Below are 19,631 nucleotides of genomic sequence, written 5' to 3'. Positions count from 1 at the left end.
TTTCATTAGCACTCTGTTCTGAATCCCTCTTGCCATCCTTTCCCTCGTTCCCTCCACTTTCTCAATTTTCGTTTCTACATCCTTCCTCCCACTTTCCATCCCCAATGTCCTAAGTGGTAAAAGCAAAGTGTGAAAAATCTGAGCATGGAGCCGTCTTGAAGCAGCATCAGGAAAGGCCCCTCCCAGGTATGATCGCCATAGACCTGGGATAGATGAGGTCTGCATGAACAAGCTAATGCAAACCAATTTACAAGAGAGAGAAGTACAGATTAGCAAGACAATTTAATTTACTGTCAGAAACACAGCTACCAAATACTTAGGCACCTGCGTCTCTTCATCAGCTCAGTCTCTCCCTGAACTAAGCTGCATGACAGGCCAAATTGTGAAGGGTTTAGGTGAACAGAGACACAGAGAAAGACAGTGAGTAAGAAGGTCTTAGTGACATGGAGCAGAGATCTTATCAGCACTGTTTTAACAGCCGGCCAGCACGGTGTCTAACACCAAAGGGGTGCTTCATAATTAGTACAATGATAAAATGAGCACATGAATGTTAACTGCCCCTCTAGCAGAACGTCTGTGGCTCAGGGCGCCTCTCACCTGGACGGGCTGAGTAAATTCTGCCCACTTCCACCCGTCTGACGCTCTTTAATGAAGTTCCATGACCACCATTCTCCTTTGAATAATGCATTTTCTTTTATCCGGGCATATGCCATTAATTAAGCTTTCATGAAGTCCTGTCTTGCTGTCTTTAAAATGAGAGGTCTGTGACTATCTAATCCCATCTTTGATAAACTGATTTTATTGGCTTTACTCTCAAAACAGGGAGTGATTCCCTGCTACCTGAGTGTACTCTTTTTAAAGATCAGGGAACATCATCTTCCCTGGTGAGCAAAAACTATTCCTTTCCTTATCTCAAGATTTATGTCTGATAAGAAATGTTAGTCGTTTATTTTCTGGGCTTCCTAATTACCAGCCCACAAAGACTTGGCAAGGTGAGCTCTTCAGTGGAAAGGCAGCAACACAAAAATGCAAACGCAGCACTTTTCACAACAGACAGCTTCTCTGTAGTTGCAGAGAAATCCAAGTTTGATAAATCAAATCCATCGTGAGAATCATAAATGGAGCCTTCTAGTCATATAGTTTCAATGGGAATCCTTTGGTTATGTAACAACTTCTTAATGTAGTTCCTTCAAAGGTCTCGATGTCATAAATCAGATTATTTTATAGCAAGGAATTCCTGTCCTTGCTATTTCAATTGCTTGAAAACCCTCTTACCACTGACCACTTTCTCGAATTCTCTAAATAGATACCGTAGTAAATATTTATAAACATCAGCATTTCATGGTAGCATCACATGTTTTAGAGTTTATTTGAATGCACACCGTTATGGTGTTAGGGCAGAAGTGACAGAATCAAGGCGGTGATTATTTCATGAGAGTCTACGTACAGACTGGAAAAAAAATCAGATGTTTTCAGGTTTGGGCACTTCAATGGTAAAATGCAGACTGCCAGCTAGAGTTCTTTTCTAATTGCCTCTCTATATAAGCAGCCAAAACACAAGGCGCAGATCCAGATAAAAACCATTCAATAGGGTGAACGATACTATGATGCAGAGAGTAGGCTTTTATTGTTGGTGATTCCAGGTCTCTGACAGGAGCACATGTACCTCAGACAGGACTCAGTCTAGATGAACAGGGAGCATTTCATCTAAGCTGGCTTTCAAAGGCCCTGTTTGTTCAGACATCATTAGTTCTTTTTATTCCTTTGATGCATGTGTCTCTAGTGACGGAAACTCTTATTTCTTTAAGAAACTAAAGCACAAAAGGAAACTGGAAAAGCTACAAACTGATTTGGCAACAGCTAAGCAAGAGGCTGCCATCACAGTCCTGGAACTCAATGAGAAGATAAAGACTCTACGTGAAGGAAAGCCAGCCCCTAGAGGTCAGTATTACCATGTGACAGTCACACACTGGCCCTTGGTCCTAGGTGATGCATACAGCTTTTCTGGCAACAAAGCAGAAAGCAAGGCCACAGTGCCAGGCAGTGTGCTGGTCTGGCCCGATCTCCATTCTGCATGATTAGAGACAGCACGCAAACTCCTAACTCCAAGCTGGGTGTGATTTCACCGTGTGAGAGGCAGGGGATGAATAAGCGGTTCCTTAAAGAAGAGTCTCTGAGACTGAAGAGGGGACTGAAACAGGTCTGATAAGTGTCTTGCTGGGTGGCCGTGAGGGAAGAGCAGGGCCCAAGGAGGAGACCTCAGGCCCCCAGGGACGGGGCTCTGAAGTGGGGCAAGGAGAGGGGCTTGTCTAAAAGTGTAGACGGGCCAACAGACTGACTAAGACGGGCATGGGGAAGGAAAGAAATTTGTGTTTTAACGATAGGCTAACGAGCTAGAAACAAACAGCGGAGCCTGGTTGGGAATGAAATCTGGGTGGTTCAGAAAAATTTAATAGCCACTCTGGTTTGGATTTTTTAAAAAGTTTTCTCTCAGAGATGATTACCAACCTGGGGGAGAAAACCCCTCGGACTGTCATCATCAGCAATAATATGAGTTCACATTTAATACTACATGGCAGGCATTTTACTCAGTATTTCATGTGCGTTTAATTCTCAGAATAACCTCCGAAGCAAGTCCATTTACGGATTCCACAAGAATAAGCACAGGCTTAGAGATGTGGATTATTACCTTGCCCCAGGACAGACATGTGTGGCAACCTGGGCAATCACCCCAGGGCGCCCGTGCAGCTCTGGTGCAGTGAGGCTATTTCTCTGCTCTGCGGCAGCGACAGCAAACCTCATTCTGCCGGGTGAAACTCTTGCAAAACTATGATTCCTTGGGATGAATGTTTTCCTTTGATGTGCAGCACTCTTGTAAAGCCAGGAACATGCAATTGTTCTTACTCCTGCTTCCTTTATTACTCATAAGTAATGATGAAAAAAGAGGAGGAATGTGGAAATAGTGGAGGAGGAGAAAGTAGGTGACGTGGTGGCTGCAGAAAGTGAGACACTCCCAGCATCCTGCCCACATGGGAAACTGTTTAATATGAGTTTGGTTTTAATTTTCAATTTTGAATAGCACTTCCCCGAGATTGAAATGGCATGTAACACCATCACTTTGAAACGCAGCCTTTTCTCTTTCCACAGAACAACATAAAGACAGTTTAATTTCCTTTCACCACCTTGAAACCTAAAAGAATAAAATCCAATAGAGAATATTATGCATTTAAAGGTCTTTATTCTAAGGCATCATGGCCATATTTCAAATAAGAAGAAGCTGATGATGATTGTACAGCACACTGGAGAAAGTTCTCCAGCTCACCTGAGAGAAGCTTTCAACTTCTCAACTGTATTTTGAATCTAGTGGAAAAAAAGATTTTATTGCAAGGTATCTACTTCTCATTACTCTGTCTCTTTTTTTTTTTTTTTTTTTTGCGGTACGCAGGCCTCTCACTGCTGTGGCCTCTCCCGTTGCGGAGCACAGGCTCCAGACGCACAGGCCCAGCAGCCATGGCTCACGGGCCCAGCTGCTCCGCGGCATGCGGGATCCTCCCAAACCGGGGCACAAACCCGTGTCCCCTGCATCAGCAGGCAGACCCTCAACCACTGCACCACCAGGGAAGCCCTCATTACTCTCATTTTTGACAAAAATAATATCATTTGCTATCTAATGATGATTTTGTCCCTTTGAGAGTTTGATGGGTCAAAATTAAAATAGTACTGAGGCACGAGGACTCTAATGGTTGTGGAGGGAGGTTAGAAAACATTAAATCCCACCTTTGCTTCTTTGTCCATTTTTTTCTCTATATTTCTGTTTAAAAGGGAAAAAAACTACCTGTACAGGAAAAAACAAAACAAAACAAAAACCCTAATGTATTATGAACAGATATAAATTTAAATAAAGTCAAGTACTCCAAGGTCAATTATGGATGAAAGCAGGGACTCCCTTTTCAACCCATGTGTTGCTTCTTTTATTTGGTGGAGAACCTGAGTCAGTGAACTGACATACAGCAGGAAGGTCTTAAACCAAATATTTGCACAGTCTTACTCTCCCATGGGTCTCACGCAGCCTCACCCTGCATTCAATAACCCAGGAGATTGTCAAGGCCGTTGTGGCCCCAGAGTAATATGAGCTCTCATTCTCAGACTTTGGTCACCTTGCCCTACCTCTCAACTGATTTGAAAGTAAAGTCTGAAAAGATGTAGGTAACTTTAACACACAATGAATCCCATTTAACCGCTGGACAATTATGGTTGACCCAGCTCCCACACATAGTCCTTGACCAGAACACCACTCCTTCCCTAGTTAGTCCTGTGTCCTTTTATAAAATGCTTGTTTTTGGTTTTTAGACATCTGTTTGTGAATGGCAGATGCCCCCAGTTATAATAGCTTAAGGAGAAAGGGTGATTTATTGGCACAAGTGTAAACAAACTAAGAAAGTGCATGCCATCAGCCTTAGAGTCCCATAGATTCAGGGTCTCAGATCCCATCAGGGCACCTGTGTCTCTCCACTCTGCTTCTCTCTGCGTGGAGACTTTCATTCCCTCAAGTGGGATGTCAGGAGAGTCTGGACACATGGTCACAATTAATTAAGGGCTGCCCTCCTTATCTCTCCTCCAGAGAGGAAAAAAAGCATTTTTCCACCAGCTCCAGTTAGAAAAAGTACAAGAAAATACTCTGTCCTGGTTTGGGTTGGGTACTCATCCAGGGCCATGAATCAATCTTTGTAGCCAGGGGTGGGGAAGTATGGTTGGACAAGCCTGGTCTGCACCAGCCGCCGGGCGGAGGGGCACAGGGAAATAAGAGGGGGAAAGGAGGATGTTGTGAATAGCGGCTCCCAGAAGCACAGAGCTGGACTGGGAGAAGAATACTTCCTTAAAGGAAGGGATAGCCCATTGCAGGAAAGAAAGAGTGAGGCACAAAATCAATACGTCCGATCCACTTTCAGCTGGTAATCAAGTTAAAATATAATAAAATGCTTAATGAGTCACCCATCCATGTGTATTTGCACTTTTTAAGTAGATTCTTCTTGAGGAACAAAAGACCTTCATGATCCAAGAAATAAATGTCCAACAGTATAACTTCTGACCCCACAGTAGATGGAGAGTGAACCACTTTGGGAAAGGAGACCCCTTCCAGCCTCCATCAAGGGACATCGTGGTCGTCTACTCTGAAAGCTGATCTTATTGTAACAATTGAAAATGCAGGAGGGGAAAAAGTGTTGATTCTAATTGACATGCTATCTGGATTAACATGAAGCTACTTCTCTGCTATAGTTACAAACCAGTGCCTATAGTTATAACAAGCAGATTAAAGAGATGGATGCAAATAAATTAGAATTTCTTTTTATGCAAAGGTGCACAATTTTTCCCTGTTTGGTTCATTTTCTAAGTAAGACTATTTATAAGGTTGCCATTCAACCTCTGATCAGAGGAATGTCCTGGAATACTAGGAATACTTTTAAGCATGTTCAAATTGATGAAACAGTGAGCTACCAAATTTTTTTTAACACGTAAACACAGAAAAACTATTTCGTTGGCTATGTACTTAAATTACCTCCAAGGAAATAAATGATTTTAGTCAATGGCAAGCTCAAACAAAAAGCAAAACACCTTTATTATAAAACTGGCACTGCAGGAAACTTACTTACAGCCTATCCTTGTTTGCTGATCTTACTTTGTACAGATAATCACAGCCCAGGGCATATTCCTTGCCTCACCTCCACAACCTGCATCTGAAGTGCTCACAGTTTAATTCACTCACAGAATTCAGTGAAACGCCTATTATACCCGTTCAAAGCTTGTGTCCACCTTTTGGTAAACATTAGTAGGCAGGAACCTACGGTTAGATTTCAAAACCATCTCTGCTCCCTTTGGTTTTGGAGCACTAAGTTACTTTGTAAAGGACCTTGGTGACTAAGTCCTGTTGTTGGCACATAAGCATCAAGTCACCTGCTAAGATGAAAGCTTGTATCTTTGACCAGAAACGTCCGGGACCTGGTTTATAGACTTCAAGCTAGCATACTAAAAGGAATGCACTCTTCTGGATTTTATTTTCCTTTTAGTTCTTTTCTCTTAATATGCATAGCTGGTACATCAAATAACATATATGTAATTCCCACAGGCAAGTTCCCATTGTCCCACTGAAAGCCGTATCAACTTTAAGTCATCTCATTAAGAAGACTCTCCCAGGTAGTACAGGTACATCCCTGGGCATTACCCAGGGCTCATGGTCTGAATAGAGCCAAACACACTTTCGAGGGAGGCTTGTAATAGGATTGACTTTTCAGTGACACAAAATTATTTTTAAACACTATCCCATTAATTTTAAGAATCATACTTGCTGTCCTACACAATTATGAAAGTCAGGAGATATATCTCTTTGCCAAAACCCCAGAGCCAACTCTAACTAGCATTCTAAAGAGTATCTTTTTATCATGATGTCCATCCCCAGGCACTCAGCCCAAACCTTCTCTCCCTCTTTTTATTCTCCTCCTGCAAACCTCCTTGGGATCAAAACTACTACTGCAACTAGATGTTAAGAAAACAGGGATTTGAGGGGGATAAAAATGTTCTGGAATAAGATAGTGGCAACACTTGCACAGACATTGTCAATACAGTAAGACCACTGAATTGCACACTTTAAAATGGTTAACATGGTGAATTTTATGTTATGTGAATTTTATCTCAGTTAGAAAAAAAAAAAAACAGTGATTAAAATAATCCTCACAAAGATGTAACACCCTGTCAAGTGTATTTTAATGAGAATGCTTTGGGCCTAAATAAAATCTTGCCCTGGTAGAATTCTAAGCTTTTAGAGAGCGGTCATGTTAATATTTATTGGAGTAAGGCTAGTCTTGAATAGTTGTCCTTGTGTGTCTAGTCTCTTAAACAATGCCATCCTCTCCTACTGTCTCTCAGCACAGCTCTTGGAAAGGCTGCTATTCCTCAAAGTAGGAACCAATTTCTTGACCAATAGTTCTGCGTACAACCTTCTTTTGCCATTGAACACAGATTTTTTTTTTTTTTTTATCTGTCTACCTAGAGTTTTCTAAGAAAGTAACAAGGAGGGCCCTGGGATCTCACTGTTTCAACTGCTGGGACTTTGTCAAAAGCACTGCTCACCACCCATGGCATCAGATTGCGTGAAGCTCAGTGTGACATTTGATCAAAGCACAAACAGGCAGCCTGCACTTTCCTATTGCTGCCAACTGTGTTACTGCCTTGATGGAAAGTGACAAGAACTCAGGGAAACAAAAGGTGGAGATTTTCCCACCCACATAATTATCCTTACATTTGCAGAAAAGAGTTTTCTTTTAGGCACTCCTACTGAATCCTTAGATACAGAAACTGTTCCACAGTGGGATATTTTATATTTAGGCCAATAAACACCAGAAATTAAAATTAGGAAAAATGAGAGAATGTACGAATAATAACTTCAAGGTGTACTTTTTAAGTACAACAAGTTCCTAAGGAGTTTTAGTATTTACCTCATAGAAATAGTTTATATTTATCTTTATAATCCCTAGTCTTATTCAGAGATTACCCGTCAGGTTGCCTCTTCCTTTGTCCACTGAAGTCTTCCTGAAATAGAGCTGTTTCCTGGAATAGAACCCCAAAGGCAAAGTCTTCTCACTGATTTCAGAAGTTCCCTCAAGGATAAACAACTCCTCCAGGAGTCCCTGAAAAACTTAGGGACTTATTGCAAGGAGATCCCAAGAAATGATACTTATTCAATATGTACAAATTGAGGGTGGTTCTTAATTTCAAAAGGACATTCCAGAGGCCTCTAGGCCTAAAAATAACTCACATAAAAACTAGTCGTCACTCAGGACTTTGTTGCTTGCAAGTGACAGAAACCAAAATGAAACTGGTTTAAACAGAAATGTATGAGCTGCTAAGGCTGGCAGTGAGGCCGAGCAGGGTTTCTGGACTGTTCATTTGGCTCTTCTTTGCCTATTGGCCCCATTTGAGCTATTGCAGGCACAGATCAGGAAAGGTCCCCTGGCTGCCCTGGCTTATCAATCTTTGGTGAACGTCAGTTTCTGCCTGCTCAGAACTACTTTCCCCTTCTTTTAGTAACAGAAACATGGTTTTCCTTTGGGGAACTATGCCTCTCCTGCTCTCTGCAGTCCAGGGGGACTGTCAATCAGTGTCCCTTTCCTACTTAACCTAGGAAAAGGCTTGTGACTAGCTGAGCCAATCACACTTGCTTTTTTTCTGAACTTGAATCTTGAGCTGAGTTGAATGAGGGAGGGTAGAAAAAAGCTAGAGCTAATTCACTCCGAAGGTTGGGCCCTGCCGCCTGAAGAAATTGTCTATTTTGATACCTGTATTCTAGAGGCTGACTCCACAAGGTCAGGCTGTTAAGCTTTCCTTCATCACTGAGAGCTTTCTCATAACCTTACAATAAACTCTCTTTTTGCTTAAAGTAGTCTGCATTGGCTTATAATACTTGCAACCAAAGAACCTTAATTTGTACCCAACTAAAGGGAACAGAACTTCTTTCTCACAGACTCTATACAGAAATCTCAAGGAAGCCGTTTGACTGACTCTACTTGCATCACCCTTGGATCAACTGCTATGGCCAGGGCAATGGGATTTTATCACACCTGGGTCATGTGCCAGAGGTCAAGGGCTAGGAGACACTATCAGATAAAAGAAGATGGGAGAATTTTCTGGACAGAAGCCAAAAAAAAACCCCAAATACTTTTCACTGTCCCCTTTAATCTATTTTAGTTAAAGCTCATAAACTTGGAGAATACGGCCATGCGATGAAGATCAGTTTTATCTTGTGAGGAAAGTAAAAAATTTCTCTTCTTTCTCTCCCTATCATTTTCAAAGTGCATATTTAAGCCCTTTCTTTGCAAAAAGTCTGGAAATCTATTTATTTTATAATTAGCAAAGGGTAAGAAGATCCATTCTGAAATTTTTGGTTGAGGTCCAGTATTTGCTAGCTATATCAGCTGTGGGAATTCAATGATGTCAGGGTCCCCTCCCTCCTTTGTTTGTAAGACTAATTTTGGAATTATACTGTTATCAGGAAATGGTGCTCCCTTCCTTCTGTCCATCCCTTAGGAATAGTTTTTTTTTATTTTTTATTTTTTATTTTTTTAAAGTCTCCTGGCTTCTGTATCCAGAGTTTGGATGAAAGGGCAAGCACCAGCTAAATGTCAGACAAGGTACATGGGAATTGGAGCTTGATCAATTTCAAAGGTTTCTTACTTAACCGTGGCAAGTGCTATGATCACCAGAAGAGCATGTGCTATTTGGAAATACTGCTAAAAAACCCAGACCAGAGGCGAGAAGGAAGATGTTTCCTTCTAAGAAATGTGTAGAGAAATAGCACTCCTTTGTCACACACAGCAGATGGAGATTTGTCAACAGAAGATAAACTGGAGAGTTTGAGGTTGCAAACAACTGTCAGTCAGCTGTAGATACTGGTGCAGCCATTCCTGATACCAACCTCTTGGTGCCAAAGTACAAAAAGGGAACGATGTTCTCTCCTGTATTCCCCAGAAACCACAATGTTATTTTATTTAATGACTCAGTGTTTCCTGATAGGAGGTTGAAGTTAGAGGCTAGGTACACTGGTCATATGCATAAATTTGGAGGAATGAGTGGATACTTGTGGGGGGCTTGAGCTCATCAAATCAAATTTAGAAAGGATGCCTAGGACCAGATTGTCCTGGACAGTGGAAAACTTTTCTTGGAAGACACAGGATTTCTTTCTGGCCAGTGGGATTGGGTTCAATTTATACTCTTATGTATATATTAGATACATATGTGCAGTGTAGTAGTCTGGAAGAATATTTGTTTTTAAAGATATACTGCCTTGGACTAGATTACCCTCCTATGCCTTTAATTTTTTTCAATTAAATAAAGCCACAATTTAATACTGGACAAAGAACATAGAACTAAGAAGAAATAAAGAGCTAATGTAAGAGGCACAGCATTATTCCTGATTTGCTTAATATGCATTGGATCCAGGAGGTGTGTTAATCATGCTGGCATAATAATCAGTGCCTGCAAGATCTGAAAACATTATTGCTCTTCTGCAGATGCTTTCCTTAATCCCAGAAATTATCATTGAGAATGTTGCTGTGATTTTCCAGTAAGACCTGAAGTCCTGCCATGACAAGCTGTCATTTCAACCTGGGCACACTGTTAGAACATCTGTTCTGCAAAGATAGACAGTCTAGACATCGTCCAAAGGCCCCTTTTTTCCTGGGTCATTTCTAGTGAATAAAGAAGGAACCCTGCTCTTATTCCAGGGAATTTTGTATAGAACTTGTCAAACAAAGAAGAGAGGAGCCCTCGGCCACAAACAGAAATTGTATTCTCATAAAGTGATCATTTATAACTCCAAAAGGTGAATCTCTGAGGTCAAGGAAATAAAAGGATGCAAAAGAGATGGTGGAGAGATACCCATATGCTTCATGCATAGATGAAAACAAGAATTCTTATGAGTCCTCAAAGGCAGAACAAGCATTAAAAGACTCAGGTCAGTAGGATAAAACTTACTTAGTTCTATAGAATCATAATATTACCTTAAATCTTAAAAGCTCCTAAATTTAAAAAATAATTGAAAGGCAAAATTTTTATCACACTGAACTGTCTATGACAGGATTCTGACCTCAACTGTTTAACAAATCATCCCTTACAGGCCCTTATCCCAGTTGACCAGAGTAACAATTTTGATAGCTCTTTAGGGTGAATAGGTTTTTCTAATTCAAGATGAGTGCCAAGAGCTCTCATCTTATGCCATGTTGCTAAGTCAATTTCTGACAAAAGGTAGTTTCAATATGCTTTTACTTTTTGTAATGTATGCCACCACCAGACACTATTCACTTTCATTTATAGTAATATATATTGTTAATTAATTCATATATAACTGTTTTTAAAAGATTACCTGCAGTTTTAAAATGAGAACTCTTTTTTTCTTTTCTTTCTTTTTTTTTTTTTTTTTGCGGTACGCGGGCCTCTCACTGTTGTGGCCTCTCCCGTTGCGGAGCACAGGCTCCAGACGCGCAGGCCCAGCAGCCATGGCTCACCGGCCCAGCCGCTCCGCGGCACGCGTGATCCTCCCGGACCGGGGCATGAACCCGTGTCCTCTGCATTCGCAGGCGGACCCTCAACCACTGCGCCACCAGGGAAGCCCGAGAACTCTTTTAAAATGCACTTTTCATTTCAAAGTTTTAATCTCTCATATATTTATAGTGATTATATTATTAGAACTAAAAATCAAAACGCTGCCTGAGTTCTAACATATAAATTTACATCCATACTCAAAAATATTTGAAACCAGGACCACGCTACAGAATCCTAGATGTATTGTCATGATAGTGATAGTTAAACAGGATTGCATGAGAGAGTGGAAATGCCACATTTACCTAATTGATGTTATTTGTGGATCTGAGCAGATAAGAGCCTTGGGATCTTAGAAGTGAAGGTTAGTGGAATATAATTAACACCCCAAATCCAAGAGGACGTCGGGGGACAATGAGGAAAATACAGAGCTGACTACTCTGAAAGTAAGAATCAGTGCTTATCTTTTTAAATTGTATCATCAGAAGAGGAAATATTAGAAGCAGACCTTGTATAATCCATCTATCTTAATGCTATAAACATCTTCAGATGCAAGTGGCTGATCTTTCCTTTTTTATAACCATAACTTTTCCATGGAAGTCCCAAGAGTCAGTAATTGAATTTGAGAAAAGATGTCCTTTTGAGGTTGCTTTGATCTAAAGCCAAAGGGAATTAATTTATTTAGCAGAAACTGTGGGTTCTAAACAAAGATGTATATGTGGGAATATTGACGAACAAAATAAAGTACCTTAATTTCTTTGCCAATAAAGCAGTATCAAGATGCTAAAAATTCACTTCAGAATAAATTCTTAAGAAAACAGAAACTGGTTGAAGGTTTTCTTTTCTCCTTCCCCATCAGCACATGCTAATGAACACTCTAATCTATATTATATAGAAAGGCTTTGGTTCTTCTTGAAAAACATTCCCAAAGAAAAATAAAAGACTACCTAGTCTTTTATTGCCTCAATTACATCATTTCCTTTTGCTTAATTTAAGGCAATAAATTAATATTCTTATCCTTTTTAAATGACTGATTTCACACGTCTTTCTACATTAGTGAAAGTTTATGTATATTATTCCTTGATTTATTACATGCATCTACTGTTAAGCACATTGCTTATGAAAGTTAAGCAAGAATAAAAATCGATTGAATTTCAAATCGAGGGAGGGTAAAAAACATAATACATGAAGATTATACTAGAGAAATAAAATCCACATGAAACAGATGAAGTCCAAACCCAACTGAAAATTTATTTTAGCATCTTTATTGGAGTATAATTGCTTTACAATTTTGTTAGTTTCTGCTGTATAACAAAGTGAATCAGCTATATGTATACATATATCCCCACATCCCCTCCCTCTTGCGTCTCCCTCCCACCCTCCCTATCCCACCCCTCTAGGTGGTCACAAAGCACCAAGCTGATCTCCCTGTGCTATGCGGCTGCTTCCCACAATCTATTTTACATTTGGTAGTGTATATAAGTCCATGCCACTCTCTCACTTCGTCCCAGGTTACCCTTCCCCCTCCCCCTCCCCGTCTCCTCAAGGCCATTCTCTATGTCTGTGTCTTTACTCCTCTCCTGCCCCTAGGTTCATCAGAACCATTTTCTTTTTTTAGATTCCATATATATGTGTTAGTATACGGTATTTGTTTTTCTCTTTCTGACTTATTCCACTCGATGACAGACCCTAGGTCCATCTACCTCACTACAAATAAGTCAAATTTGTTTCTTTTTATGGCTGAGTAATATTCCATTGTACATATGTGTCACATCTGCTTTACACATTCATCCATTGATGGACATTTAGGTTGCTTCCATGTCCAGGCTATTGTAAATAGTGCTGCAATGAACATTGTGATACATGTCTCTTTTTGAATTATAGTTTTCTCAGGACATATGCACAGTAGTGGGATTGCTGGGTCATATGGTAGTTCTAATTTTAGTTTTTTAAGGAACCTCCATACTGTTCTGCATAGTGGCTGTAACAATTTATATTCCTACCAACAGTGCAAGAGGGTTCCCTTTTCTCCACAACTTCTGCAGCAATTATTGTTTGCAGGTTTTTTGATGATGGTCATTCTGACCAGTATGAGGTAATACCTCATTGTAGTTTTGATTTGAATTTCTCTAATGATTAGTGATGTTGAGCATCCTTTCATGTGTTTGCTGGCAATCTGTGTATCTTCTTTGAGAAATGTCTATTTAGGTCTTCTGCCCATTTTTGGATTGGGTTGTTTCTTTTTTTGATACTGAACTGCATGAGCTGCTTGTAAATTTTGGAGATTAATCCTTTGTCAGTTGCTTCATTTGCAAATATTTTCTCCCATTCTGGGGGGGCCTTTTCATCTTATTTATGGTTTCCTTTGCTGTGCAAAAGCTTTTAAGTTTCATTAGGTCCCATTTGTTAATTGTTTTTAAATTTCCATTTCTCTAGGAGGTGGGTCAAAAAGGATCTTGCTGTGATTTATGTCAAAGAGTGTTCTGCCTATGGTTTCCTCAAAGAGTTTTATAATTTCCAGCCTAACATTTAGGGCTTTAATCCATTTTGAGTTTATTTTTGTGTATGGTGCTATGGAATGTTCTAATTTCATTTTTTTACATGTAACTGTCCAGTTTTCCCAGCACCACTTAATGAAGAGGCTGTCTTCTCTCCATTGTATATTTTTGCTTCCTTTATCAAAGCTAAGGTGACCATATGTGCGTGGGTTTATCTCTGGGCTTTCTATCCTGTTCCATTGATCTATATTTCTGTTTTTGTGCCAGTACCATACTGTCTTGATTACTGTAGCTTTGTAGTATAGTCTGAAGTCAGGGATCCTGATTCCTCCAGCTCCGTTTTTCTTTCTCAAGATTGCTTTGGCTATCCAGGATCTTTTGTATTTCCATACAAATTGTGAAATTTTTTGTTTTAGTTCTGTGAAGAATGCCATTGGTAGTTTGATAGGGATTGCATTGAATCTGTAGACTGCTTTGGATAGTACAGTTATTTTCACAATGTTGATTCTTCCAATCCAAGAACATGGTATATCTCTCCATCTGTTTGTCTTGTCTTTAATTTCTTTCATCAGTGTTTTATAGTTTTCTGCATACAGGTCTTCTGTCTCCTTAGGTAGGTTTATTCCTAGATATTTTATTATTTTTGTTGCAATGGTAAATAGGAGAGTTTCCTTAATTTCTCTTTCAGATTTTTCATCATTAGTATATAGGAATGCAAGAGATTTCTGTGCATTAATTTTGTATCCTGCTACTTTACCAAATTCATTGATTAGCTTTATTAGTTTTCTGGTGGCATCTTTAGGATTTTCAATGTATAGTATTATGTCATCTGCAGACAGTGAAAGTTTTACATCTTCTTTTCCGATTTGGACTCCTTTAATTTCTTTTTCTTCTCTGATTGCCATGACTAAAACTTCCAAAGCTATGTTGAATAATAGTGGTGAGAGTGGGCAACCCTGTGTTGTTCCTGATCTTAGTGGAAATGGTTTCAGTTTTTCACCACTGAGAATGATGTTGGCTGTGGGTCTGACATATATGGTCTTTATTATGTTGAGGTAAATTCCTTGTATGCCTACTTTCTGGAGGGTTTGTATCATAAATCGGTGTTGAATTTTGTTGAAAGCTTTTTCTGCATTGATTGAGATGATCATATGGTTTTTCTCCTTCAGTTTGTTAATATGGTTTATCAAATTGATTGATTTGTGTATATTGAAGAATACTTGCATTTCTGGGATAAACACTACTTGATCATGGTGTATGATCCTTTCAATGTGCTGTTGGATTCTGTTTGCTAGTATTTTGTTGAGGATTTTCTCATCTATGTTCATCATTGACACTGGCCTGTAGTTTTCTCTTTTTGTAACATCTTCATCAGGTTTTGGTATCGGGGTGATGGTGGCCTCATAGAATGAGTTGGGGAGTGTTCCTCCCTCTGCTATATTTTGGAAGAGTTTGATAAGGATAGGTGTTATCTCTTCTCTAAATGTTTGATAGAATTCACCTATGAAGCCATCTGGCCCTGGGCTTTTGTTTGTTGGAAGATTTTTAATCACAGTTTCAATTTCAGTGCTTGTGATTGGTCTGTTCATAGTTTCTATTTCTTCCTGGTTCAGTCTTGGAATCTTGTACTTTTCTAAGAATTTTTCCATTTCTTCCAGGTTGTCCATTTTATTGGCATATAGTTGCTTGTAGTAATCTCTCATGATCATTTGTATTTCTGCAGTTTCAGTTGTTACTTCTCCTTTTTCATTTCTAAGTCTGCTGATCTGAGTCTTCTTTTTTTTTGATGAGTCTGGCTAATGGTTTATGATTTCGCTTTTCTTCTCAAAGAACCAGCTTTTAATTTTATTGATCTTTGCTATTGTTTCCTTAATTTCTTTTTCATTTATTTCTGATCTGATCTTTATGATTTCCTTCCTTCTGCTAACTTTGTTTGTTTGTTTTGTTGGGGTTTTTTTTGGTGATTCTTCTTTCTCTAATTGTTTTAGGTGTAAGGTTAGGTTGTTTATTTGAGATTTTTCTTGTTTCTTGAGGTTTCTAAAATCTTGAGGATTTTATTACTATAAACTTCCCTCTTAGAGATGTTTTGCTGCCTCCATAGGTTTTGGGTCATCATGTTTTCATTGTCATTTGTTTCTAGGTATTTTTTGATTTCCTCTTTGATTTCTTCAGTGATCTCTTGGTTACTTAGTAGCATATTGTTTAGCCTCCATGTGTTTGTATTTTTTACAGTTTTTTTTCCTGTAATTAATATCTAGTCTCATATCATTGTGGTTGGAAAAGATACTTGATACGATTTCAATTTTCTTAAATTTACCAAGGCTTGATTTGTAACCCAAGGTATGATCTATCCTGGAGAATGTTCCATGATCACTTGAGAAGAAAGTGTATTCTGTTGTTTTTTATGGAATGTCCTATAAATATCAATTAATTCCTTCTGGTCTAATGTGTCATTTAAAGTTTGTGTTTCCCTATTTATTTTCATTGCGGATGATCTGTCCCTTGGTGAAAGTGGGGTTTTAAAGTCTCCTACTATTATTGTACTACTGTCGATTTCCCCTTTTATGGCTGTTAACATTTTCATTATGTAGTGAGGTGCTCCTATGTTGGGTGCACAAATATTTACAATTGTTACATCTTCTTCTTGGATTGATCCCTTGATCGTTATATAGTGTCCTTCTTTGTCTCTCATAATAATTTTTATTTTAAAGTCTATTTTGTCTGATATGAGAATTGCTACTCCAGCTTTCTTTTGATTTCCATTTGCATGGAATATCTTTTTCCATCCCTTCACTTTCAGTCTATATCTGTCCCTAGGTGTGAAGTGAGTCTCTTGTAGGCAGCATATATATGGGTCTTGTTTTTGTACTCATTCAGCCAGTCTGTGTCTTTTGGTTAGAGTATTTAATCCATTTACATTTAACATAATTTATCGATATGTATGTTCCTATTACCATTTTCTTAATTGTTTTGTGTTTGTTTTTGTAGGTCTTTTCCTTCTTGTGTCTCCTGTCTAGAGAACTTCCTTTAACATTTGTTGTAAAAATGGTTTGGTGGTGTTGAATTCTTTAACTTTTGCTTCTCTGGAAAGGTTTTAATTTCTCCATTGCATCTGAATGAGATCCTTGCTGGGTAAAGTAATCTTGGTTGTCCTTTTTTCCCTTTCATCTCTTTAAATATGTTATGCCACTCCCTTCTGGCTTGCAGAGTTTCTGCTCAAAGATCAGCTGTTAACCTTATGGGGATTCCCTTGTTTGTTATTTGTTGTTTTTCCCGTGCTGCTTTTAATACATTTTCTTTGTAGTTAATTTTTGGTTGTTCGATTAATATATGTCTTGGTGTGTTTCTCCTTGGATTTATCCTGAATGGGACTCTCTGCATTTCCTGGACTTGATTGACTGTTTCCTTTCCCATGTTAGGGAAATTTTCAACTATAATCTCTTCAAATGTTTTCTCAACCGTTTCTTTTTCTCTTCTTCTGGGACCCTATAATTCGAATGTTGGTGCATTTAATGTTTCCCAGAGATCTCTGAGACTGCCTCAATTCTTTTTTTTTTTTTTTTTTTGCGTTTTATTTCAGTCTACACATTTAATCATCATTACAATCAATAAACTCTTCTTAAGAGATGAGCACACCTCCAGGAAATGGTTTTGAAGAAATTAATTTTTCAAAAGATGAACTTAAAAACATGGAAATACCATAAAATAATACGGCCTATATTGTTTTGTAAAGTTGCATCGAGTTCCTGTACGAGTAAAAGGAAATAAACGAACACACCACTTCTCTGCTTGCTTTGGCACTTACCTTTAAGTCTTTGGAGGCTGGAGTATTACAGCAACAATTCCATTGAAAAAACAAAGCACACCCACCCCATGCATAATTCATACCAAATGTCTTCCCTAATTGTTCTGAGAACTCTCACTGCTTGAAGAATGGATGTATTTCCAGATCATTCGCCAGAGAGATGGATAAAAATACCCAGACTGAAACTTCAGATTTTTTCTACATTACATGGTAAACCCAAAATAACACCTGGAAACCTCTGGGTTGTTTCGGAGCAAGGGTGGCAGCCTGTTTCTCTGTAACATACTAACGTGGGTATGAAGAGAAAGTTACATAAAGGTGTCCATGTGTATGTTTCTCTGCCTCCCAGTATTTTGTTTGTTTGTTTGTTTTGTTTCTTTTGCAGCGGGCCTCTCACTGTTGTAGCATCTCCCGTTGCGGAGCACAGGCTCTGGACACACAGGCTCAGCAGCCATGGCTCATGGGCCTAGCTGCTCCATGGCATGTGGGATCTTCCCGGACCGGGGCACGAACCCGTGTCCCCTGCATCGGCAGGTGGACTCTCAACCACTGCGCCACCAGGGAAGCCTGACTCCCAATATTTTTATCCTTCCCTCAGTCTGCCTTTTCATCCTTTAATCTTTGCCTATCTCTTCCTCCTCACGAATCATGGTATAGAGACTTTTTTATCATATGTCTTAGACTCTGAATTGTTTTGTCATATCTTTTGGGCTTTAAGAAAAGGTCCCCCTTTTGTCCTGCCCGCTGCATCCCAGATCAAGCTCGGATCTCCCCAGCCACACTTCAGGAAAGGGCTCAAGCTACATTTGCAGTGAAAAAGAACCAGAAACAGCAGAAGAAACTCTCATTCCTTCACAGACCTTCCCCCTTCCCTCTTTGGTACTGTGTGGCCAAGAGGTACACCTCTGATGATTCTTTCCTGCTGGCTTCAGGTTTTACAGTCCTTGTTTTCTGGAATTCCTCTGTCAGTCTCTTCTGTAACCGATGGCTTTGACTTCCAGCCCAGGTTTTTCACAGGAATGTTCCCCCTGGGTGCAGGACTTCTGGAGCCATGTCCAGAAGGGACAAGCAAAAGCTGATGAGCCTGTCATGGTCGAGGCCCTGGATCCCTGTGGCATTGGGTGCCATGTCACTCAGAATCACATCTGCTCTCCCAGCAGGTAGCACTTCTCAGATTCTCTGGAAGGTTCTTGGGTCAGTCACATCAGCAGGGCACAGAAAAGTTGCTCCTTCCGGGGGAATATGTGAAGGAGATCTACCCCAAGCACAAAGCCAACAGGAGCACTGGGATCTGTGCCTGCAGCATTGACACTGTGCACAGCCACCTGGCTCCACGCGCCAGGAGCGACACCACAGTCTAACACCCAGAGGCCAGGCCGCAGAATCCAGTGCCTCTCGTTCACCTCCAGGAGCTTGAAGGCACTTCGACACCTGTAACTCTCCACCTTCGCAGCCTTCACAAACGGGTCCCTCAAATGCCGCATCAGCCACAGGTGCTCAGCGCTGGTCCGGCCCTTGAAGCAACTCCCACCAGTGTGGAACCTTTGACGCTGAAAGGAAGACCACATCAGCTTCAAGGACCTGGCCATGAATGCTGACCTGCTCCAGCTGCCACCACCACCTACCTCAATTCTTTTCATTCTTTTTTCTTTATTCTTCTCTGAGGTAGTTATTTCCACTATTTTATCTTCCAGGTCCCTTCTCCGCTCTTCTGCCTCAGTCATTCTGCTATTGATTCCTTCCAGAGAATTTTTAATTTCATTTATTGTGTTGTTCATCATTGTTTGTTTGCTGTTTAGTTTTTCTAGGTCCTTGTTAAACATTTCTTGTATTTTCTACATTCTATTTCCAAGATTTTGATTCATCTTTACTATCATTACTCTCAATTCTTTTTCAGGTAGACTGCCTATTTCCTCTTCATTTGTTTGGTCTGGTGGGTTTTCACCTTGCTCCTTCATCTGCTGCGCATTTCTCTGTCTTCTCATTTTGCTTAACTTACTGTGTTTGGGTTCTCCTTCTCACAGGCTGCAGGTTCGTAGTTCCCATTGTTTTTTGTGCCTGCCCCTAGTGAGTGTGGTTGGTTCAGTGGCTTGTGTAGGCTTCCTGATGGAGGGGACTAGTGCCTGTGTTCTGGTGGGTGGGCCTGGATCTTATCCTTCTGGTGGGCAGGGCCACGTATGGTGGTGTGTTTTGGGGCATCTGTGAACTTACTGTGATTTTAGGCAGCCTCTCTGCTAATG

At 40.0% G+C, this 19,631-nt stretch overlaps 1 protein-coding gene and 1 pseudogene across 1 annotated transcript in view; one reads left to right on the top strand and one right to left on the bottom strand.

The window, feature by feature from the left end:
- Positions 1 to 19,631, top strand: part of CCDC192 (coiled-coil domain containing 192) — a 196,510-nt gene that overhangs the window by 128,106 nt on the left and 48,773 nt on the right. The window contains exon 6 of the mRNA XM_027098734.1: positions 1,809 to 1,941. Within this exon, the coding sequence (XP_026954535.1) occupies positions 1,809 to 1,941 (133 nt within the window). The remainder of the gene's footprint in view (positions 1 to 1,808; positions 1,942 to 19,631) is intronic.
- LOC113615844 (rRNA methyltransferase 2, mitochondrial pseudogene) lies at positions 18,043 to 18,980 on the bottom strand (annotated as a pseudogene).

The sequence above is a fragment of the Aethalodelphis obliquidens genome, unplaced genomic scaffold (assembly GCF_003676395.1).
Source record: "Aethalodelphis obliquidens isolate GAN/ISIS:26980383/991018 unplaced genomic scaffold, ASM367639v1 scaffold4, whole genome shotgun sequence".
Lineage (NCBI taxonomy): Eukaryota > Metazoa > Chordata > Mammalia > Artiodactyla > Delphinidae > Aethalodelphis > Aethalodelphis obliquidens.
The sequence above is the reverse complement of the archived record's forward strand: the minus strand, read 5'-3'. Positions and strand labels throughout refer to the sequence as shown.